Source organism: Electrona antarctica (genome assembly GCF_951216825.1).
Source record: "Electrona antarctica genome assembly, contig: scaffold_78, whole genome shotgun sequence".
NCBI lineage: Eukaryota > Metazoa > Chordata > Actinopteri > Myctophiformes > Myctophidae > Electrona > Electrona antarctica.
Window position 1 is genome coordinate 109,087 of NW_027637964.1, and position 23,414 is coordinate 132,500.

Genomic DNA, 23,414 nt, shown 5'->3' on the forward strand with positions numbered 1-23,414 from the left:
ACAGGAGAACACGAGGCAAGACGGGAGAGGGAGAGGGCCGCCGCCAAACTGAGAGGTCTGTCTGTCTGTCTCTGTCTCTGTCTCTGTCTCTGTCTGTCTGTCTGTCTGTCTCTGTCTCTGTCTCTGTCTCTGTCTCTGTCTCTGTCTCTGTCTCTGTCTCTGTCTCTCTCTCTCTCTCTCTCTCTCTCTCTCTCTCTCTCTCTCTCTCTCTCTCTCTCTCTCTCTAAGGCTGTTAAACATAGAATGTCTTTGTTCGCTACAGGTCTGTTGGAGAGAACACCAGGATATCGTCACATCACTGACTATGAAGAGCAGCTTCAACGCAACATGAACAGTTCATATCTGAGTGTAAATTTGGGCACACAGACTGAGGTTGTGTTTAAAAACGTCTTCACCCAGCTCTACAATGTAGACATCGAAAGAACAGACATCCACAGCCATCATGAGGTCAGACAGATGGAGATGAAGATGGCAAGAGAGGAAATCCAACTCGGTCAAATCTTCAAAGACCTTTCTGGACTAATCAAAAGAACAGTGCTGACCGTTGGGTGTGCAGGAGTTGGAAAAACGTTCCTCGTACACAAATTTATGTCTGACTGGGCCAAGAAATGTTTCTCCCAAGATCCACACCTCGTGTTCCCGCTCAAGTTCCGCCAGTTAAATATGCTCAAGGGACAGAAGTTTACTTTGGCACAGCTAATTCACTGCTGCATCGTGGAAACCAGATTTATTGAGGAAGACATTCTTAATCTTATCTTCACTGAATTGCAGAAGTCAGGAGACTACAGCAACAGCCCCTTCAAAGTCATGTTTGTTCTGGATGGTTATGATGAAAGTAATTTCCAGTTTGATTTCAAAACAGAAATTGGTCTCATGAATGTCAACGACTCTTACCCAGTGGAAGTTCTCCTTGTAAACCTCATCAAGGGGAAGCTCCTCCCCTCTGCTCGCATCTGGATAACCTCGCGACCTGTAGCAGCCAATCAGATCCCTAAGGAGTTTGTAAACAGGATGACAGAAGTACGAGGGTTCATCACAGATGACCAGAAGACGGAGTTCTTCATGAAGACGTTCAGTGATGAGACCCAGGCCAGCTCAATCTTCTCACAGATCAAAGAATCAAAGATGCTCCTCACCATGTGTGAACTCCCAGTCTTCTGTTGGATCCTTGCTACCGTTGTGAAGAACATGGTGAAGAACATGGGGACGACATTCAGGCTGCCCAAAACCCTGGTTGAGCTGTTCTGCCACTTCCTGATGGGTGAGATGCAGCGGGAGAATCCTGCACTAGGCGAGGCAGACAGAGAGAAGCTCATAAAGGATGCAGGAGAAGTTCTTCTGAAGCTGGCCAAGCTGGCGTTTCACCAACTGATCAAAGGCAACATCATTTTCTATGAGAAAGACCTGAAGGCGTGTGGTCTTGATGTGAAAAAGGACTTGAAAAACCTGGGCTTTTGCACAACCTTCTTCAAAGAAGACGGTTTGTTCTTCCACAAAACGGTCTACTGCTTCGTTCATCTGAGCATCCAGGAGTTTCTGGCTGCAGTCTACCTGTCCCACTGTTTCACTCAGAGGAACACGGAGGTCCTGAATACATTCCTGGAAGACAGCCGTTTCAACAGTTACAGTTCCCTGTCTTACTTCCTGAAGGCTGCTATGAAGAAAACCCTGACGAGTGAGAGTGGTCACCTGGACCTCTTTGTCCGTTTCCTTCATGGTCTCTCACTGCAGTCCAACCAGAGTCTGTTAGGAGGCCTGCTGGGTCAGACAGAGAACAGTCCAGAGGAGATCCAGAGAGTCATCAACAACCTGAAGGAGATGAATGATCGTGATGCCTCTCCTGACAGATGTATCAACATCTTCCACTGTCTGATGGAGATGAACGACCCGTCAGTCAGTCGGGGGATCCAACAGTACCTGGAGTCAGAGAACAGCTCAGGGAAGGAACTCTCTGTGCCTCAGTGTTCAGCTCTGGCCTCCACGCTGCTGATGTCGGAGGAGGTTCTGGAGGAGTTGGACCTGCAGAAATACAACACATCACAGGAGGGGCGACGGCGACTGGTCCCAGCTGTGAGGAACTGCACAACAGCCAGGTTAGTAGTGTGAATGTTAACATGGGGAGGGAGAGAGAGAGAGAGAGGGAGAGAGGGAGAGGGAGAGAGAGACTCACTTCATATTTATATATATATTAGTATTGCAATTCAAGTGTGATTTGTGTTTAGTATATTTAGTGATATCAGGGTGATTGTGCCGTGGCATGCGGCCGTACAGGCTGTTCATCTGTTGACAGAACATTTATTCACTTCACTGCCATAGAGTGGAACAACAGATCGTTTTCATTATTTAATGTTTGTATTACAAGTGTTACTCACTGCCGCTATTTGCTTAGTATAAAAGTATCCAAACACACACACATTTCAGACAGCACCACAAGGAACCTCCTTGACAGTGAACATGGTCTGTTCTGTTTTGATCATCTCTGATTTTACATTTAATCTGTAATTACAGACTTGCTGGCTGTGACCTTGGAGAGGAACACATTGAAGTTGTGGCTTCAGCTCTCGGCTCCAATCCGTCCCATTTGAGAGAACTGGACCTGAGTGGAAACGGCTTGAAGGATTCCGGACTGGATCTCATCTGTGCTGCACTGAAGAGCCCAAACTGTTGTCTGGAGACTCTCAGGTCAGATTCATTTAACATTTTTATTTTTATTTGGTCAAGTAAAGTTCTGTTATAGTAAGTGATTATAATGTAGTTATGATGGTGGTAGTATTTGAAGAGTGTGGATGAGGTTAATATCATGGTAACTCACACTGACCATAATATTGATAAGATACAGTGACTAATGTATGTAGTCTTTATGCTGAGATACCACATTTAAAACCTAAACACCTCTGAGTGGTTCAATGTGTTTTGTTGTCAGAGTGTCATCCCCTAGTTTTGAATGATATTTATATTAACCTTTTCACTGCTATCTACATTTATAAACGTAGCTAGGCTAACGGTACCTAATGGTGCTAACTACGCGTATGTGCGTAGACAACCGTATACTCCATATATGAAAGCGTAGTAGCATAGCTTACTTTATAATTAACCCATTTTGGGCGGGAACCCCTTTTGGTGTTTTAACCCATTTTGGCCGGGAACCCCTTTTGGTGTTTTAATCCATTTTGGGCGGGAACCCCTTTTGGTGTTTTAACTAAGCATTATGTTATACTTTAGCTATCGAAAAATAGCAGATCTACAAGCTCCGAGTGGCGCGCTATGAGCTTGTAGGTCTGCTATTTTTGAGTGGTGCAACTCCCCCCCCCCTCTCTCCCCCCCCTCCCCCCTCTCTCCCCTCTCTCTCTCTCTCTCTCTCTCTCTCCCCCTCTCTCTCTCTCTCTCTCTCTCTCTCTCCCCGCTCTCTCTCTCTCGCTCTCTCTCTCTCTCTCTCTCGCTCTCTCTGTTTCTGGCACAACAGCGCCACTTCTGGTAGTCATTGGTACTCGTGCTCATAGGCCCTCATTTATCAATTGAGTGTAAAATCCGCCCCAAATTCGAGTGTAGGTTTCGTAGTACACCCACGTCGGGTCGGCATTTATAAAGTGATCGCAGACAGCTGATCCTTCTTAATTTCATTCCTAGCAGTAATAAATGTGACGGCTGAAATCAATCTGGCATGCCCTATAAAATCAAGCCTCGCCCTCGTTTTTGCCCTCGCCCTCGTTTTTGCGCCACCGAGTGGCGCGCTACGAGCTTGTAGGTCTGCTATTTTTGAAAAATCGTTAAAATGTGGCGCAAATCTTTGAATATATATTTCAAAGCGAACATTTTTAACTAAAGTATTTGCTTCTGGGGGGTCCCTGGAACTACATATTTTCAGATGGGGGCCCGTGGCCCAATAGAGAGAATTCTGGGGGTCCTTGACATGAAAAAGGTTGATCACCAAGGGAGAGCAGCTTTATCTGTGGGTCTGTGGGAGAGCAGCTTTATCTGTGGCTCTGTGGGAGAGAGCAGCTTTATCTGTGGCTCTGTGGGAGAGAGCAGCTTTATCTGTGGCTCTGTGGGAGAGAGCAGCTTTATCTGTGGCTCTGTGGGAGAGAGCAGCTTTATCTGTGGCTCTGTGGGAGAGAGCAGCTTTATCTGTGGCTCTGTGGGAGAGAGCAGCTTTATCTGTGGCTCTGTGGGAGAGCAGCTTTATCTGTGGCTCTGTGGGAGAGAGCAGCTTTATCTGTGGCTCTGTGGGAGAGCAGCAGCTTTATCTGTGGCTCTGTGGGAGAGCAGCTTTATCTGTGGCTCTGTGGGAGAGAGCAGCTTTATCTGTGGCTCTGTGGGAGAGAGCAGCTTTATCTGTGGCTCTGTGGGAGAGAGCAGCTTTATCTGTGGCTCTGTGGGAGAGCAGCTTTATCTGTGGCTCTGTGGGAGAGAGCAGCAGCTTTATCTGTGGCTCTGTGGGAGAGAGCAGCTTTATCTGTGGCTCTGTGGGAGAGCAGCTTTATCTGTGGCTCTGTGGGAGAGAGCAGCTTTATCTGTGGCTCTGTGGGAGAGAGCAGCTTTATCTGTGGCTCTGTGGGAGAGAGCAGCTTTATCTGTGGCTCTGTGGGAGAGCAGCTTTATCTGTGGGTCTGTGGGAGAGCAGCTTTATCTGTGGCTCTGTGGGAGAGAGCAGCTTTATCTGTGGCTCTGTGGGAGAGAGCAGCTTTATCTGTGGCTCTGTGGGAGAGAGCAGCTTTATCTGTGGCTCTGTGGGAGAGAGCAGCTTTATCTGTGGCTCTGTGGGAGAGCAGCAGAGCTGTGGAGGCTGTCATGACAGGGCCAGGGGGCGGGCCGTGACTGTGTGTGTGTGTGTGTAGGTAGGTAGGATTGGCTGTCAATCAAACAGCCAGGCAGAGAGGGGGAAATCAAATCAATGCGGTGCGGATAGTTTAGTGAAACACCCACCAAAACAAAACAACGCACGAAACACAGTACAACGAGTTAGCGTCTTAGCTAAAACATGGAGGAGAAAGGGGAAGAACATGAAGTGCAGTTACAACAAGCACAGGGAAACTATTTATCCGTGGGTGAAGAAGCCATGCAGTGCAAGGCATATTGAAAGAGTCTTCTGTGACATTTGTAATTCGAGTCGTTTCTCAGTGACACACGGAGGAGGTGAATAACGACGTGAAGCAACGTGTTGATCAAAAGGAGGCTTCACGGTGCATGGACACGTTTGTACTAAAACCAAAACAAGAAGAAAAGGTAACAGCAGCTGAACTAACTAGTGTTACCACACAGTACAACTGAGAGACTTTCAGACTTGTAATGGACAACATAAACACCTAAAAACACCTACAAAGTGTATATCCTGGTTGTGCTGCTATGGTGGAGAAGTGTTTACAATTTAATTTATTATGAGTTGCCTCCAATGCTGACCTATTTTATTTTATCTTTTATTTATTTTATCTGTATAATTTCAAAATAATTTGCAGTAGTTGGCTTTGTTAGGAGGAGGATACTTTGATAAAGTAAACATTTATTTATTGGTTCCTTATTGGTTGTAATTCATGCCTTCACAATCAAATCAAAGCCCCTTGGTTGGTTGGTCCAGTTGTATTGGTTGGTTGGTGAATTGTCCAGTTGTATTGGTTGGTTGGTTGGTTGGTGTATTGTCCAGTTGTATTGGTTGGTTGGTTGGTTGGTGAATTGTCCAGTTGTATTGGTTGGTTGGTTGGTTGGTGAATTGTCCAGTTACAAGGGTTAGGGTTAGATTACATTAAGCAATAACAAAAGCATGGCATACATCACATATATAAAAAGTAGTTATCATGAATCATGCGTAAACTAAGAACGTAACAGTGGAGTATCTATGTAAACTATACATACTATACTATATAATATATTATACATTTGTACTATAAAGTGCTATGACTACATAAAGTGCAATTCTAGAGCTGTCTATGTAACAAGCTATAAGTCTGTTTAAAATACTATCTAAGTCTACATAATGTGCTATCTAAGGGGCTAGGCTAGGGCAAGTGCTACGGGCCATGGTGGAGTCTGAAGAGGTGGGTTTTCAGACTACGGCGGAAGATTGGGAGTGAGGCTGCAGTTCTGACTGTGATGGGAAGTGCATTCCATAGTTTTGGAGCCAGAAGGGAGAAGAGTTTGGGACGTGTGGAGCGTTGTCCCGGCGTTTTTAGTGAAGGTACCTCCAGCTTCCCTGCGTTGGTTGATCGGAGTGCGCGGGAGGGTTTGTAGGGTACGATCATACTTGTGAGATATGGGGGGGCCATACCTTTGGTTGCTTTGAATGCCAGCATCAGAGTTTTGTATTCTGTGCGGGCAGCGACCGGGAGCCAATGGAGGGAGCGGAGAAGGGGGGTGACGTGTGAGAATTTTGGCTGGTTGAAGACCAAGCGGGCTGCGGCATTTTGGATCAGTTGGAGGGGCTTAAGTGCACATGCCGGTAGGCCAGTAAGGAGGGAGTTACAATAGTCAAGTTTTGACAAGACTGTTGTCTGGATTAGGAGCTGGGCTGATTCCTGGGTGAGGAACGGTCTAATTCGTCGTATGTTGTATTGGTTGGTTGGTTGGTTGGTGAATTACCCAGTTGTTTTGTTGGTGAATTGTCCAGTTGTATTGGTTGGTTGGTTGGTGTATTGTCCAGTTGTTTTGTTGGTGTATTGTCCAGTCGTATTGGTTGGTTGGTTGGTGTATTGTGTATTGGTTGGTTGGTTGGTCTATTGTCCTGTTTGTCCAATAATAGTTCATTTAAATGCATTTCTGTTAAGTTTATTTTATTTGCATAGTAGTTCTATTATAGTTATTGTCATCATAGTCCTATTATGTGCTACTGAATCAACCAGATGGCAAAGCATAGATATGCTATGTGAGGGGCAGAATAGAAATGTCTAATTGAGGAATAGAAATTATTTTTGTTTTCGTATACACATTATTCACGCCCACGACACAACCCTGCATGTGTCCCACATTGTCCCACACAAACACACTCTTTGTCCCACATCTGGTTAGTTGGGATCTGGTCACCCTATTGGTTGGTTTAGATAAGAAGAGTGACGACCGCAAGGTACATTAATACAAGTAAATGTGAAAAAGTTGACACCAAAAGCCAGACAGAGGGCTTGTTTCCAGTTTGTTTTTTAATAAACAATCAAACTCAGCATTTTTGCCTGCCTATTTGTTCGGTGGAAACTTGATCATGAAGTTGATAAAAACATGAATAAAAAAAAGTAGTGTCCATGTAGCTAGCTACTTTTGCCATGTAGCTTATAGTGTAGCTTGCTACACTTCTCTGGGGATAGCTTCCGTTGAGCTATATTTAATAGAGAGTAACTGGTAGTGTAGCTTACTACATTTTCCAAGTAGCTTGCCCATCACTGCTTACTTTATAATTAACCCATTTTGGGCGGGAACCCCTTTTGGTGTTTTAAACATTATGTTATAATTTAGCTATTGAAAAATAGCAGATCTACAAGCTCGTAGCGCGCCACCAAGTGGCGCGCTACGAGCTTGTAGGTCTGCTATTTTTTTTAAATTGTTAACATGTGGCGCAAATCTTTGAATATGTATTTCAGAGCGAACATTTTTAACTGAAATATTTGCTTCTGGGGGGTCCCTGGAACTACATATTTTCAGATGGGGGTCCGTGGCCCAATAGAGAGAATTCTGGGGGTCCTTCACATGAAAAAGGTTGAGCACCACTGACATAGGTTTTTCAGAAAAATGTTAGGATTTAGAAGCCTTGTTTTTTTTAATCGACCAAAATGGGTTAATCCACACACTGGGCACACGCCCAGTGTGTGGATAGGCCAATCACAATGATTGACACATAGGAGGAACAATGATAAACTGTAGCCTCGCATAGCCAGCGTTGGGAAGTACCAACTACAAGTGAAAGCAACAGAGGAGTATTATTAGACAAAGTTCGACTGAATTTAAAAAAGCTGCAGTAAAACATAAAAACCCAGACTATTTTATTATCAGAATTGTATCACCCTCCCTGGACTCGAAATACAATTATCTCACCCTCCCTCTGACTACAATTAGAAAGGCATCACCCTCCCCTGTTGTCCTCCAGGTCCCCCTTTTCCTACATTTCAACTGGTCCCTTTAGAACATGCCATTGTGATTCACATTCAATGTGAATCACATTCAATGTGATTCACATTCAATGTGATTCACATTGAAAATGTAGTGTTCTACTGTTGACCAGCGTGAACTAGACCAATAGCCTATCTATCTTTTAAGTGGAAAAAATTATGCTTTTACGAGCCAATTAAAATTGCAGTTTTATGAAAATTCTTCTTCTGCTGGTTGCAAGTAGGCTCTCTATCCAGGAATATGTATTTTATTGGTTTTAATCATCCTCTCCCTCTCTCTCTCCCGCTCCCCCTCCCTCTCCCTCTCCCTCCCCCTCCCCCTCTCCCTAACCCTCTCCCTCCCCCTCTCTCTCTCCCGCTCCCCCCTCTCTCTCCCTCTCCCTCCCCCCTCTCCCTAACCCTCTCCCTCCCCCTCTCCCTCTCCTCTCTCTCTCTCTCTCTCTCTCTCTCTCTCTCTCTTCTCTCTCTCTCTCTCTCTCTCTCTCTCTCTCTCTCTCTCTCTCTCTCTCTCTCTCTCTCTCTCTCCTCATCTGGTTGTATTCATTTAGACTGGAGAACTGCTCCTTGTCAGAGAGAGGATGTGAAGTTGTGGCTTCAGCTCTCAGCTCCAATCCGTCCCATTTGAGAGAACTGGACTTGAGTGGAAACGTCTTGAAGGATTCCGGACTGGATCTCATCTGTGCTGCACTGAAGAGCCCAAACTGTTGTCTGGAGACTCTCAGGTCAGATTCATTTAACTTTTTTATTGTGATTTGGTCAAGTAAAGTTATAGTAAGTAATTATAATGTAGTTATGATGGTGGTAGTATTTGAAGAGTGTGGATGAGGTTAATATCATGGTAACTCACACTGACCATAATATTGATAAGATACAGTGACTAATGTATGTAGTCTTTATGCTGAGATACCACATTTAAAACCTAAACACCTCTGAGTGGTTCAATGTGTTTTGCTGTCAGTGTCATCCCCTAGTTTTGAATTTTTCACTGCTATCTACATTTATAAACGTAGCTAGGCTAACGGTACCTAATGGTGCTAACTACGCGTATGTGTAGACAACCGTATACTCCATATATGAAAGCGTAGTAGCATAGCTTACTTTCAGTGTTGGGCAGTAGCTAGCTACAAGTAGCGACGCTACATAGCTTAACTACATTTATCAGTAGCGTGATGGTAGCGTAGCTCTTTTTGAACCAAGTAGCGTTTTCTGTAGTGTAGCTATTTTTAGACCCAAGTAGTGACGTAACGTCCCAACAAACGCTATACGTTACAAATTGACTGTTGACTAAAGATTTGTGGGAAAAAAATCCCTGGAATCCCGCATTTCAATGACTTTTCATGCGTCCCGCAAATTGAGACGTTGTCCCGCATTATGATAGACAGGCTCCAGTTTTCAAATGTGCGCTTTATCTGTGGCTCTGTGGGAGAGCAGCTTTATCTGTGGCTCTGTGGGAGAGCAGCTTTATCTGTGGCTCTGTGGGAGAGCAGCTTTATCTGTGGCTCTGTGGGAGAGCAGCAGAGCTGTGGAGGCTGTCATGACAGGGCCAGGGGGCGGGCCGTGACTGTGTGTGTGTAGGTAGGTAGGATTGACTGTCAATCAAACAGCCGGGCAGAGAGGGGGAAATCAAATCAATGCGGTGCGGATAGTTTGTGACAAAAGCACATTATTAATGTTGTTCTGCTTTATTTTCTGTACATGTTATTTATTGTCGAGAGCTATGTAACATGTGGGTTGTGAGAGTCTTATTCTTTCTTATTCATATATGAAAGGTAACGGGGCTGGTACAAGGGTGATTGACAGGTGTCAGTGATTGATGCCACCACCCAAGTTTACTTAGGTAGGAAGTGACACACGGGAGAGCTCCCCCAAACAAACAGGGTGTAGGCCTGCACGGAGGAGAAGAGGAGCTCCAGGCGCCAGATAGCGTTTGAACCGTTAGTAAAGCTTAAACGCATTTATCTGCAGCCGTAACATTTGGAGAACAGTCGTGCCCGTCGGGTAAAGCATCGCGCTTGTTGCTGCCGTCGGGGGTCGACGTTGGAATCTATATCTGCCGGCGGTTGGAGGCTAACAGAGCTGCTGTGACCGGTGAGATCATTCCAAAGTGTTCTTGAAGGATTATAAATACTAAGGGGTACCCCACGCGTGTCGTTCATTGCGTTGGATTGAACTATTATACAGACTCTCGCGTGCACGCGCCTCGTTGGAAGAGGAGGACGGATGCGGTCTTTATTAATTGTTTAGTTCGAAGCGCAGTTGCGTTCCGCTGACTTTGGGACTGGTTTGGAGTGGGAGGGGGGTTTGAATGTAATCATTGACTGTTGGTTTGAGTTTGTTTTCTTGTTTGTTTATTATTTAGTAGGGACAGAGACAGGGAAAGACGTCATGGTGATGTGCACTGTTTACCTGTGATAATACAACCTTTGAGTATCCCTATAAAGTGTTAAGAGTTAACCCTACGGTCCCGCTTATTTATTCCTTAGTCAATAATTTGCCTTGCTGTGAAGAGGGCGATTGTTACAAGTTTAGTGAACACCCACCAAAACAAAACAACGCACAAAACATGGAGGAGAAAGGGGAAGAACATGAAGTGCAGTTACAACAAGCACAGGGAAACTATTTATCCGTGGGTGAAGAAGCCATGCAGTGCAAGGCATATTGAAAGAGTCTTCTGTGACATTTGTAATTCGAGTCGTTTCTCAGTGACACACGGAGGAGGTGAATAACGACGTGAAGCAACGTGTTGATCAAAAGGAGGCTTCACGGTGCATGGACACGTTTGTACTAAAACCAAAACAAGAAGAAAAGGTAACAGCAGCTGAACTAACTAGTGTTTACCACACAGTACAACTGAGAGACTTTCAGACTTGTAATGGACAACATAAACACCTAAAAACACCTACAAAGTGTATATCCTGGCTGTGCTGCTATGGTGGAGAAGTGTGTTTACAATTTAATTTATTATGAGGTGCCTCCAATGCTGACCAATTTTATTTTATCTTTTATTTATTTTACCTGTATAATTTCAAAATAATTTGCAGTAGTTGGCTTTGTTAGGAGGAGGATACTTTGATAAAGTATTTATTTATTGGTTCCTTATTGGTTGTAATTCATGCCTTCACAATCAAATCAAAGCCCCTTGGTTGGTTGGTTGGTTGGTTGGTGAATTGTCCAGTTGTGTTGGTTGGTGTATTGTCCAGTTGTATTGGTTGGTTGGTTGGTGTATTGTCCAGTTGTATTGGTTGGTTGGTTGGTGTATTGTCCAGTTGTTTTGTTGGTGTATTGTCCAGTTGTATTGGTTGGTTGGTGTATTGTCCAGTTGTTTTGTTGGTGTATTGTCCAGTTGTATTGGTTGGTTGGTTGGTGTATTGTGTATTGGTTGGTTGGTCTATTGTCCTGTTTGTCCAATAATAGTTAATTAATATGCATTTCTGTTAAGTTTATTTTATTTGCATAGTAGTTCTATTATAGTTATTATCATCATAGTCCTATTATGTGCTACTGAATCAACCAGATGGCAAAGCATAGATATGCTATGTGAGGGGCAGAATAGAAATGTCTAATTGAGGAATAGAAATGTTATTCTTTTTGTTTTCGTATACACATTATTCACGCCCACGACACAACCCTGCATGTGTCCCACATTGTCCCACACAAACACACTCTTTGTCCCACATCTGGTTAGTTGGGATCTGGTCACCCTATTGGTTGGTTTAGATAAGAAGAGTCTGACAACCGCAAGGTACATTGATACAAGTAAATGTGAAAAAGTTGACACCAAAAGCCAGACAGAGGGCTTGTTTCCAGTTTGTTTTTTAATAAACAATCAAACTCAGCATTTTTGCCTGCCTATTTGTTCGGTGGAAACTTGATCATGAAGTTGATAAAAACATGAATAGAAAAAAGTAGTGTCCATGTAGCTAGCTACTTTTGCCATGTAGCTTATAGTTTAGCTTGCTACAATTCTCTGGGGATAGCTTCCGTTGAGCTATATTTAATAGAGAGTAACTGGTAGTGTAGCTTACTACATTTTCCAAGTAGCTTGCCCATCACAGCTTACTTTATAATTAACCCATTTTGGGCGGGAACCCCTTTTGGTGTTTTAAACATTATGTTATAATTTAGCTATTGAAAAATAGCAGATCTACAAGCTCATAGCGCGCCACCGAGTGGCGCGCTACGAGCTTGTAGTTCTGCTATTTTTGAAAAATCGTTAACATGTGGCGCAAATCTTTGAATATATATTTCAGAGCGAACATTTTTAACTAAAATATTTGCTTCTGGGGGGTCCCTGGAACTACATATTTTCAGATGGGGGTCCGTGGCCCAATAGAGAGAATTCTGGGGGTCCTTGACATGAAAAAGGTTGAGCACCACTGACATAGAAACATAGGTTTTTCAGAAAAATGTTAGGATTTAGAAGCCTTGTTTTTTTAATCGACCAAAATGGGTTAATAGCGTTTCTGTGCTTGCTCAGTATGAAGAAAGTGTCCAGAGATATGAGGGACTGAGACAGACTTAGCCTGGCTAATAAGCCAGACCGAATCAGCCGTTGGCAAAAAAAAATTGCCTGCCGGCAGATTACGGTCTGGAGAGGCTCAATTGTATGCCCATTTCCTACGTGGCCAATCGGGACACGGTATGCAATATGGGCGGGCTTTGGTACAGTGACGTTCAATGCTTGAGACCTTTGACTGACAGTAGCTCTGACCAATTGCGTCAAAGAGAAAATGTTAGAACCCGCCCCCCAGGAAACAAGATCCATACACAGCATCTCCAGACTCAAATACCACACGACAGCGTGATTTGAGTCTGGCTTATTAGCCAGGCTAAAACAGACTAGCCTTCAGTAGCCAGGCTTTTATTTTTGTTCGCATCGGCAGAGTAGAGAGAGACGGACGGACGTGTGTGTGTGTGTGTGTGTGTGTGTGTGTGTGTGTGTGTGTGTGTGTGTGTGTGTGTGTGTGTGTGTGTGTGTGTGTGTGTGTGTGTGTGTGTGTGTGTGTGTGTGTGTGTGTGTGTGTGTGTGTGTGTGTGTGTGTGTGTGTGTGTGTGTGTGTGTGTGTGCTGGACACGCCCAGTGTGTGGATAGGCCAATCACAATGATTGACACATAGGAGGAACAATGATAAACTGTAACCTCGCATAGCCAGCGTTGGGAAGTACCAACTACAAGTGAAAGCAACAGAGGAGTATTATTAGACAAAGTTCGACTGAATTAAAAAAAGCTGTAGTAAAACATGTAAAATGTATTTTATTATCAGAATTGGATTCTGCTCACCCTCCCTCTGACTACAATTAGAAAGGCATGTGATTCACGTTGAAAATGTAGTGTTCTACTGTTGACCAGCATGAACTTTGGACCAATAGCCTATCTATATTTTAAGTGAAAAAAATTATGCTTTTATGAGCCAATTAAAATTGAAGTTTTATGAAAATTCTTCTTCTGCTGGTTGCAAGTAGGCTCTCTATCCAGGAATATGTATTTTATTGGTTTTAATCTCCCACTCCCTCCCTCTCCCTAACCCTCTCTCTCTCTCTCTCTCTCTCTCTCTCTCTCTCTCTCTCTCTCTTCATCTGGTTGTATTCATTTAGACTGGAGAACTGCTTCTTGTCAGAGAGAGGCTGTGAAGTTGTGGCTTCAGCTCTCAGCTCCAATCCGTCCCATTTGAGAGAACTGGACTTGAGTGGAAACGTCTTGAAGGATTCCGGACTGGTTCTCATCTGTGCTGCACTGAACTGCCCAAACCTGGAGACTCTCAGGTCAGATTAAATTTGTATTGTGATTTGGTTCATTAAAGTTCTGTTATAGTAAGTGATTATAATGTAGTTATGATGGTGGTAGTATTTGAAGAGTGTGGATGAGGTTAATATCATGGTAACTCACACTGACCATAATATTGATAAGATACAGTGACTAATGTATGTAGTCTTTATGCTGAGATACCACCTTTAAAACCTAAACACCTCTGAGTGGTTCAATGTGTTTTGTTGTCAGTGTCATCCCCTAGTTTTGAATTTTGAATTTATATTCACTTTTTCACTGCTATCTACATTTTATAAACGTAGCTAGGCTAACGGTACCTAATGGTACTAACTACGCGTATGTGCGATTGTGCGTAGACAACCGTATACTCCATATATATTATATATTAATATATTAATAGAGAGTAACTGGTAGTGTAGCTTACTACATTTTCCAAGTAGCTTGCCCATCACTGCTTACTTTATAATTAATAGCGTTTCTGTGCTTGCTCAGTATGAAGAAAGTGTCCAGAGATATGAGGGACTGAGACAGACTAGCCTTCAGTAGCCAGGCTTTTATTTCCGTTCGCATCGGCAGACTAGAGAGAGAAAGACGGACGGACCTGTGTGTGTGTGTGTGTGTGTGTGTGTGTGTGTGTGTGTGTGTGTGTGTGTGTGTGTGTGTGTGTGTGTGTGTGTGTGTGTGTGTGTGTGTGTGTGTGTGTGTGTGTGTGTGTGTGTGTGTGTGTGTGTGTGTGTGTGTGTGTGTGTGTGTGTGTGTGTGTGTGTGTGTGTGTGTGTGTGTGTGTGTGTGGCAGGCACACGCCCAGTGTGTGGATAGGCCAATCACAATGATTGACACATAGGAGGAACAATGATAAACTGTAGCCTCGCATAGCCAGCGTTGGGAAGTACCAACTACAAGTGAAAGCAACAGAGTATTATTAGACAAAGTTCGACTGAATTTAAAAAAGCTGCAGTAAAACATGTATATATAAAAACCCAGACTATTTTATTATCAGAATTCCCTCCCTCTGACTACAATTAGAAAAGCATCACCCTCCCCTATTGTCCTCCAGGCCCCCCTTTTCCTACATTTCAACTGGTCCCTTTAGAACATGCCATTGTGATTCACATTCAATGTGATTCACATTCAATGTGATTCACATTCAATGTGAATCACGTTGAAAATGTAGTGTTCTACTCTTGACCAGCATGAACTTTGGACCAATAGCCTATATATCTTTTAAGTGAAAAAAATGATGCTTTTATGAGCCAATTCAAATTGCTGGTGGCAAGTAGGTTCTCTATCCAGGAATATGTATTTTATTGGTTTTAATCTCCCACTCCCAACCCCCCCCCCCCCCCTCTCTCTCCCCCTCCCCCTCCCTCTCCCCCTCCCCCTCCCTCTCCCTCTCCCTCTCCCTCTCCCTCTCCCTCTCCCCCTCTCTCTCTCTCTCTCTCTCTCTCTCTCTCTCTCCTCATCTGGTTGTATTCATTTAGACTGGAGAACTGCTCCTTGTCAGAGAGAGGATGTGAAGTTGTGGCTTCAGCTCTCAGCTCCAATCCGTCCCATTTGAGAGAACTGGACTTGAGTGGAAACGACTTGAAGGATTCCGGACTGGATCTCATTTGTGCTGCACTGAAGAGGCCAAACTGTTGTCTGGAGACTCTCAGGTCAGATTCATTTAACTTTTTTATTATTATTTGGTATTTGAAGAGTGTGGATGAGGTTAATATCATGGTAACTCACACTGACCATAATATTGATAAGATACAGTGACTAGGCTAGCTAGGCTAACGGTACCTAATGGTGCTAACTACGCGTATGTGCGTAGACAACCGTATACTCCATATATGAAAGCGTAGTAGCATAGCTTACTTTATAATTAACCCATTTTGGGCGGGAACCCCTTTTGGTGTTTTAAATAAGCATTATGTTATACTTTAGCTATCGAAAAATAGCAGATCTACAAGCTTGTAGGTCTGCTATTTTTGAAAAATCACACCCGTGTGAACTGAGTGGTGCAACTCCCCCCCCCCCCCCCCCTCTCTCTCTCTCTGTCTCTCATTAGCAGGCATCTCTCTCTCTCTCTGTTTCTGGCACAACAGCGCCACTTTTGGTAGTCATTGGTACTCGTGCTCATAGTGACATAGTCACATAGGTGGGTGGGTGAAAACATGGGTGAACACATATGTGAACACGGACATTGCTGTTCCTTGGAGTGGTTGCACCACTCAAAAATCGTGAAAATGCAACACAAATCTTTGAATATATATATTCTTTCAGAAGACTTTTTTTGTTTCGACGTCAGGCCTAAATGGGTTAAACATTATGTTATAATTTAGCTATTGAAAAATAGCAGATCTACAAGCTCATAGTGCGCCACCGAGTGAGCTTGTAGGTCTGCTATTTCTGAAAAATCGTTAAAATATGGCGCAAATCTTTGAATATATATTTCAGAGCGAACATTTTTAACTAAAATATTTGCTTCTGGGGGGTCCCTGGAACTACATATTTTCAGATGGGGGTCCGTGGCCCAATAGAGAGAATTCTGGGGGTCCTTGACATGAAAAAGGTTGAGCACCAAGGGAGAGCAGCTTTATCTGTGGCTCTGTGGGAGAGCAGCTTTATCTGTGGCTCTGTGGGAGAGCAGCTTTATCTGTGGCTCTGTGGGAGAGAGCAGCTTTATCTGTGGCTCTGTGGGAGAGCAGCTTTATCTGTGGCTCTGTGGGAGAGCAGCTTTATCTGTGGGTCTGTGGGAGAGCAGCTTTATCTGTGGCTCTGTGGGAGAGCAGCTTTATCTGTGGCTCTGTGGGAGAGCAGCTTTATCTGTGGCTCTGTGGGAGAGCAGCTTTATCTGTGGCTCTGTGGGAGAGAGCAGCTTTATCTGTGGGTCTGTGGGAGAGAGCAGCTTTATCTGTGGCTCTGTGGGAGAGCAGCTTTATCTGTGGCTCTGTGGGAGAGAGCAGCTTTATCTGTGGCTCTGTGGGAGAGAGCAGCTTTATCTGTGGCTCTGTGGGAGAGAGCAGCTTTATCTGTGGCTCTGTGGGAGAGAGCAGCTTTATCTGTGGGTCTGTGGGAGAGAGCAGCTTTATCTGTGGCTCTGTGGGAGAGAGCAGCTTTATCTGTGGGTCTGTGGGAGAGAGCAGCTTTATCTGTGGCGGCTGTCATGACTGGGCCAGGGGGCGGGCCGTGACTGTGTGTGTGTGTAGGTAGGATTGACTGTCAATCAAACAGCCAGGCAGAGAGGGGGAAATCAAATCAATGCGGTGCGGATAGTTTAGTGAACACCCACCAAAACAAAACAACGCACGAAACACAGTACAACGAGTTAGCGTCTTAGCTAAAACATGGAGGAGAAAGGGGAAGAAAATGAAGTGCAGTTACAACAAGCACAGGGAAACTATTTATCCGTGGGTGAAGAAGCCATGCAGTGCAAGGCATATTGAAAGAGTCTTCTGTGACATTTGTAATTAGAGTCGTTTCTCAGTGACACACGGAGGAGGTGAATAACGACGTGAAGCAACGTGTTGATCAAAAGGAGGCTTCACGGTGCATGGACACGTTTGTACTAAAACCAAAACAAGAAGAAAAGGTAACAGCAGCTGAACTAACTAGTGTTTACCACACAGTACAACTGAGAGACTTTCAGACTTGTAATGGACAACATAAACACCTAAAAACACCTACAAAGTGTATATCCTGGCTGTGCTGCTATGGTGGAGAAGTGTGTTTACAATTTAATTTATTATTGAGTTGCCTCCAATGCTGACCTATTTTATTTTATTTTATTTATTTGACCTGTATAATTTCAAAATAATTTGCAGTAGTTGGCTTTGTTAGGAGGATACTTTGATAAAGTAAACATTTATTTATTGGTTCCTTATTGGTTGTAATTCATGCCTTCACAATCAAATCAAAGCCCCTTGGTTGGTTGGTTGGTTGGTTGGTTGGTTGGTTGGTTGGTTTGTTGGTTGGTTGGTTTGTTGGTTGGTTGGTCCAGTTGTATTGGTTGGTTGGTTGGTGAATTGTCCAGTTGTATTGGTTGGTTGGTTGGTTGGTGTATTGGCCAGTTGTATTGGTTGGTTGGTGAATTGTCCAGTTGTATTGGTTGGTTGGTTGGTTGGTGTATTGTCCAGTTGTATTGGTTGGTTGGTTGGTTGGTGAATTGTCCAGTTGTATTGGTTGGTTGGTTGGTGTATTGTCCAGTTGTTTTGTTGGTGTATTGTCCAGTTGTATTGGTTGGTTGGTTGGTTGGTGTATTGTGTATTGGTTGGTCTATTGTCCTGTTTGTCCAATAATAGTTCATTTAAATGGATTTCTGTTAAGTTTATTTTAGTAGTTCTATTATAGTTATTATCATCATAGTCCTATTATGTGCTACTGAATCAACCAGATGGCAAAGCATAGATATGCTATGTGAGGGGCAGAATAGAAATGTCTAATTGAGGAATAGAAATGTTATTATTTTTGTTTTCGTATACACATTATTCACGCCCACGACACAACCCTGCATGTGTCCCACATTGTCCCACACAAACACACTCTTTGTCCCACATCTGGTTAGTTGGGATCTGGTCACCCTATTGGTTGGTTTAGATAAGAAGAGTCTGACGACCGCAAGGTACATTAATACTAGCCGCAATTTGCAACTCTATATTTTTTTACAATGGGATGAATATAGAGTTGCAATACCCTCCATTGACTTCCCACTCATCATATTGCGTTTGCGATCTGCTTGTCTTAAACGACGTTAAACTCACCAACATTGCAGCTGTAGTCCAAGCTTGAATTATGCTCTTTCAATCTGCAAAGCTTGTTTTTCATATAAATCCCCCGTAGACATGTTATGAGCTACTTTCTGTCCAAAATATTCCACAAGTGATATTCCTGCCGTAATATTCAACCTGCCGTAAAACAAGACGTGTGGGAGAGCGCTTGTTTAATAGAAGGCTGTGCGTGACGGGGCGCCGCGCTGCGTCGGCCTCTTCTTTGGGTGTCTTACCTGCACAGGTAAGATTCTATTAAACAAACGCTCTCCGGCCCCCCTTTTCCTACATTTCAACTGGTCCCTTAGAACATGCCATTGTGATTCACATTCAATGTGATTCACATTGAATGTGAATCACATTGTAAATCACATTGAATGTGATTCACATTCAATGCAATCTGAGAATCCCATTGTCAAATATTCGGGAAAACAGCGGCCATTCAATGTGATTCACGTTGAAAATGTAGTGTTCTACTGTTGACCAGCATGAACTTTGGACCAATAGCCTATCTATCTTTTAAGTGGAAAAAATTATGCTTTTATGAGCCAATTAAAATTGCAGTTTTATGAAAATTCTTCTTCTGCTGGTTGCAAGTAGGTTCCCTTCACACTTTGTCCTAGTGTGAAGGTAGTGTGGGCCCAAACATGGCACTGAACCAGCTCAAAAATAGTAAAGTTCTGAAAAACCAACAGTCTTTTGATGCACAATCCAATACGTTTTATTCACCTTGCAGAGTTCACATGAAAGGGTCGTTCCAACAAACATACAAAAAGAAGTATATATACAGCCCACTGGCCAGGTTGGCTCTATCTAGGTCTGCTCTGCACCCTGTGCAATCCTACCTTGATTGCCCGGGCAGTGGCAGGTGCTCCTTATAAAGGCTAGGCCCCTCCCATGGACCAATGACAGGTGCTCCTTATAAAGGCTAGGCCCCTCCCATGGACCAATGACAGGTGCTCCTTATAATGGCTAGGCCCCTCCCATGGACCAAACCAACCCTGGATTGATTCCACAATCATACCAGTGCATTCCCAATGTCCAGAGACATCACAATTCATAACATACATTTTAGTGTCACATAATACTATAAATGATCCACATAATATGATTAAAGAGTTCTCTAAACAAACCCTCCCACTGTTGGCATGTTCCCCATACCCCACAGTAGTTGCTCCCTTCAATGAAGTCAACAATCAATTATCAATCAACAAATACACAATAAATAATGTCAAACAAATCTCATTCTCTGCAAATTCAAACCCTGTTTGTTAACTTCAGTCTCAGTGGCAGGGTGAACTGCCACTATCCTATCCAGGAATATGTATTTTATTGGTTTTAATCTCCCCCTCTCTCTCTCTCTCTCTCTCTCTCTCTCTCTCTCTCTCTCTCTCTCTCTCTCTCTCTCTCTTTCTCTCTCTCTCATATCTGGTTGTATTCTTCATTTAGACTGGAGAACTGCGGGTTGACAGAGAGATGCTGTGAAGTTCTGGCCTCAGCTCTAACCTCTAATCCCTCCCTCCATCTGAGAGAATTGGACCTGAGTCTCAACATGGTGAATGAGTCAGGAATGAAGATGCTGCTCTCTGCTGGGCTGGAGAATCTCAAGTGAGTAGACCCTGTTGTGGGGCCCGGTTTACAGGAGAACCCTTTACTATTTGTGGGTAACGTTTGTGGGGCATCACCACAATTTTACTATTTTCAGACATGTGATGATTGATGCATTGTTGTTCTACTTCCTACAGAGTGAAACACTGTAGTGTCAGCTAGTGGAGACGTTGTGTTAGACAGTCAGACATTGATGCATTGTTGTTCTACTTCCTACAGAGTGAAACACTGTAGTGTCAGCTAGTGGAGACGTTGTGTTAGACAGTCAGACATTGATGCATTGTTGTTCTACTTCCTACAGAGTGAAACACTGTAGTGTCAGCTAGTGGAGACGTTGTGTTAGACAGTCAGACATTGATGCATTGTTGTTCTACTTCCTACAGAGTGAAACACTGTAGTGTCAGCTAGTGGAGACGTTGTGTTAGACAGTCAGACATTGATGCATTGTTGTTCTACTTCCTACAGAGTGAAACACTGTAGTGTCAGCTAGTGGAGACGTTGTGTTAGACAGTCGGACATTGATGCATTGTTGTTCTACTTCCTACAGAGTGAAACACTGTAGTGTCAGCTAGTGGAGACGTTGTGTTAGACAGTCAGACATTGATGCATTGTTGTTCTACTTCCTACAGAGTGAAACATGGTGGAGAAGATCGGTTCAATCCTCATCTCATTAAAGGACGTGAGTATCTCTCAATATTGACATCTTATACAGAGTTTTTTTTAACACCTACTGTATAGTTTGGTAGACTTCAGGGGTGTAGTTGTAACATTGTGTGTTGGGTTTGCTTTCACATTGTAGTTTGTCAAGCACGCAGTCTGGCGCGCACACAGTGCATCTTCAGGCGTGTGCGTGTTGGTCAAACAAGGATTTCATACTCCTTAGTGACACGTTGCAGACCACTACAGCCTTGGCTGAGAGATAAAGATAAATAGCAATATGTGGGAGATCGGAATGACAGAAACACTCATTCACATGTTCTCACTCACATATTTGAATGTGGGCCTGGTATGGTAGGCTTGGTATGGTAGGCAGATCTACAAGCTCATAGCTTGTAGATCTGCTATTTTTGAAAAACATTGAAAATGTGTCGCAAATCTTTGAATATATATCCTTTCAGAGCGAACGGTTTTAACTCAAATGTGGCAAAATACATATATTATTGGGGGTCCTTGACATGGAAAAGGTTGAGCACCACTAACATAGAAACAAACATGAGGTTTTTTCAGAAAACTGTCAGGATTTAGAAGGCATTTGTAGAATCGTCCTCGGGTCTAAATGGGTTAAACAAAAGACGCCTGTCGGCTGCCGAACTATAGGCCTATATTTATTAACCCACAATCGAGTGTTATTCAATTTAATTCACTTGCCCAATGTTTTCATTTAGGCCTACATTTACCTTGCCGACATCGCCTCTGAAATTTAATGTAATAATATTTGGACTGCTGGACAGCTGACAGTAGGCTCTCTTCACTCTTAAAAACAATTCTCTGCGAATGGTTTTACTTCTGCCACATGTGGACGGTGTGTGTAGGCTAAAGAGGCTTTATGGAAACAGGTTTGCTTCTAAATGTATTCCTGCAGGAGGCCTTTTACGGGCCCAATGAGGACAGGTATGGCTGTGCTCTAGTCTAGGTTGTCTTTTTCTATGTTGTTGTGTTTGACAGTGTTTCCCAAAAAAGGACACAGGCTTCTGTGTGCGGCCTAGAGGGGTGTGGCCTAGAGGGGTGCGGCCTAGAGGGGTGTGGCCTAGAGGGGTGTGGCCTAGAGTCCGGCAGTCGAGGTTGACGGGTGGGACATTTGGTATATAGTCTTTTTTATTAGCCTAAAATATTGTCTATATACATACATTCATGAATCCACTTGCTGACCGGCTGAAAGTATTGGGCTTTTTTATAGGGGTTTCTTGTGACCATTAACATCCTATGGCAGGCAAAAATGTCAAAAATGTAGAACTTCCATTTTGTATTAACCCATTCTGGGCGGGAACCCCTTTTGGTGTTTTAAAGCATTATGTTATACTTTAGCTATTGAAAAATAGCAGACCTACAAGCTCATAGCGCGCCACCGAGTGCCGCGCTATGAGCTTGTAGGTCTGCTATTTTTGAAAAATCGTGAAAATGTGCCTCAAGTCTTTGAATATATATTATTACAGAGTGAACATTTTAACTAAAATCTTTGCTTCTGGGAGGGGAGGGGGGGGTCACTGGAACAACATATTTTCAGATGGGGGGTGGAGGCATGAAGTAGCATGTGACATGTCAAACTAGGGGGTTTTCATGATTCTGAATCCATTCCAAGCATTAGTTTTGCACAAAAAACACTCCTTGTGCTAAAAACAGCCATAGACACAAATAGCCCAAAATGTGCTGACCTCATCACATTAATGTCATGACGTCTATGGCCGTTTTTAGCCCAAGGAGTGTTTTTTGTGCAAAACTAATGCTTGGAATGTATTCAGAAAAATCACACCCGTGTGAACTGAGTGGTGCAGGGTCTTATATAGCCTGATCAGCTGTGGTCTGACGTAATGTCAGTGACCATAGTAACCATGCTCATTTTTTTGGTACGAACACGGGTACATGGGTACAAAGCCACTTGTTGGAGTGGTTTACACCAGGGGTTCTCAACGTTTTTGCCCGGGGACCCCCGAAAATGCTTTGGCAACGTCTCGGGACCCCCGCCCCGCCCCCTCCCGACCCCCAATATAAATTGACTGCTACAATAACCTTAAACCATTTTGGGCGGGAACCCCTTTTGGTGTTTTAAGCATTGTTATAATTTAGCTATTTAAAAAAAGCAGATCTACAAGCTCGTAGCGCGCCAACGAGTGGCGCGCTACGAGCTTGTAGGTCTGCTATTTTTGAAAAATCGTGAAATTTAAAAAATATATATATATATTTGTATTTATTTATTTTTTTAAAATAATTTGGGGACCCCCTAAAATAATTTGGCGACCCCCCGAGGGGTCGCGACCCACGGGTTGAGAACCCCTGGTTTACACCACTCAAAAATGAAAACCCCTTAGTTTGACATGTCACATGCTACTTAAAGCATAAGGAAAGTGTGACATGTTTGACAGTTTTGCCTGCCGTAGGATGTTAATGAAAAATCACACCCGTGTGAACTGAGTGGTGTAAAGGTCTTATATAGACTGATCATCTGTGGTCTGACGTAATGTCTGACGTAATGAAATCACACCCGGG

General features: G+C 43.5%; 1 protein-coding gene across 1 annotated transcript in view; it reads left to right on the forward strand.

Moving 5' to 3' along the window:
* Positions 1 to 533: 533 nt before the first annotated feature.
* Positions 534 to 23,414, forward strand: part of LOC306918496 (NLR family CARD domain-containing protein 3-like) — a 28,745-nt gene continuing 5,864 nt past the window's right edge. The window contains exons 1-6 of the mRNA XM_079531398.1: positions 534 to 2,093; positions 2,509 to 2,682; positions 8,633 to 8,806; positions 15,333 to 15,506; positions 20,052 to 20,210; positions 20,840 to 20,889. Coding sequence (XP_079387524.1) covers positions 589 to 2,093; positions 2,509 to 2,682; positions 8,633 to 8,806; positions 15,333 to 15,506; positions 20,052 to 20,210; positions 20,840 to 20,889 — 2,236 coding nt within the window. The 5' untranslated portion in view covers positions 534 to 588. The remainder of the gene's footprint in view (positions 2,094 to 2,508; positions 2,683 to 8,632; positions 8,807 to 15,332; positions 15,507 to 20,051; positions 20,211 to 20,839; positions 20,890 to 23,414) is intronic.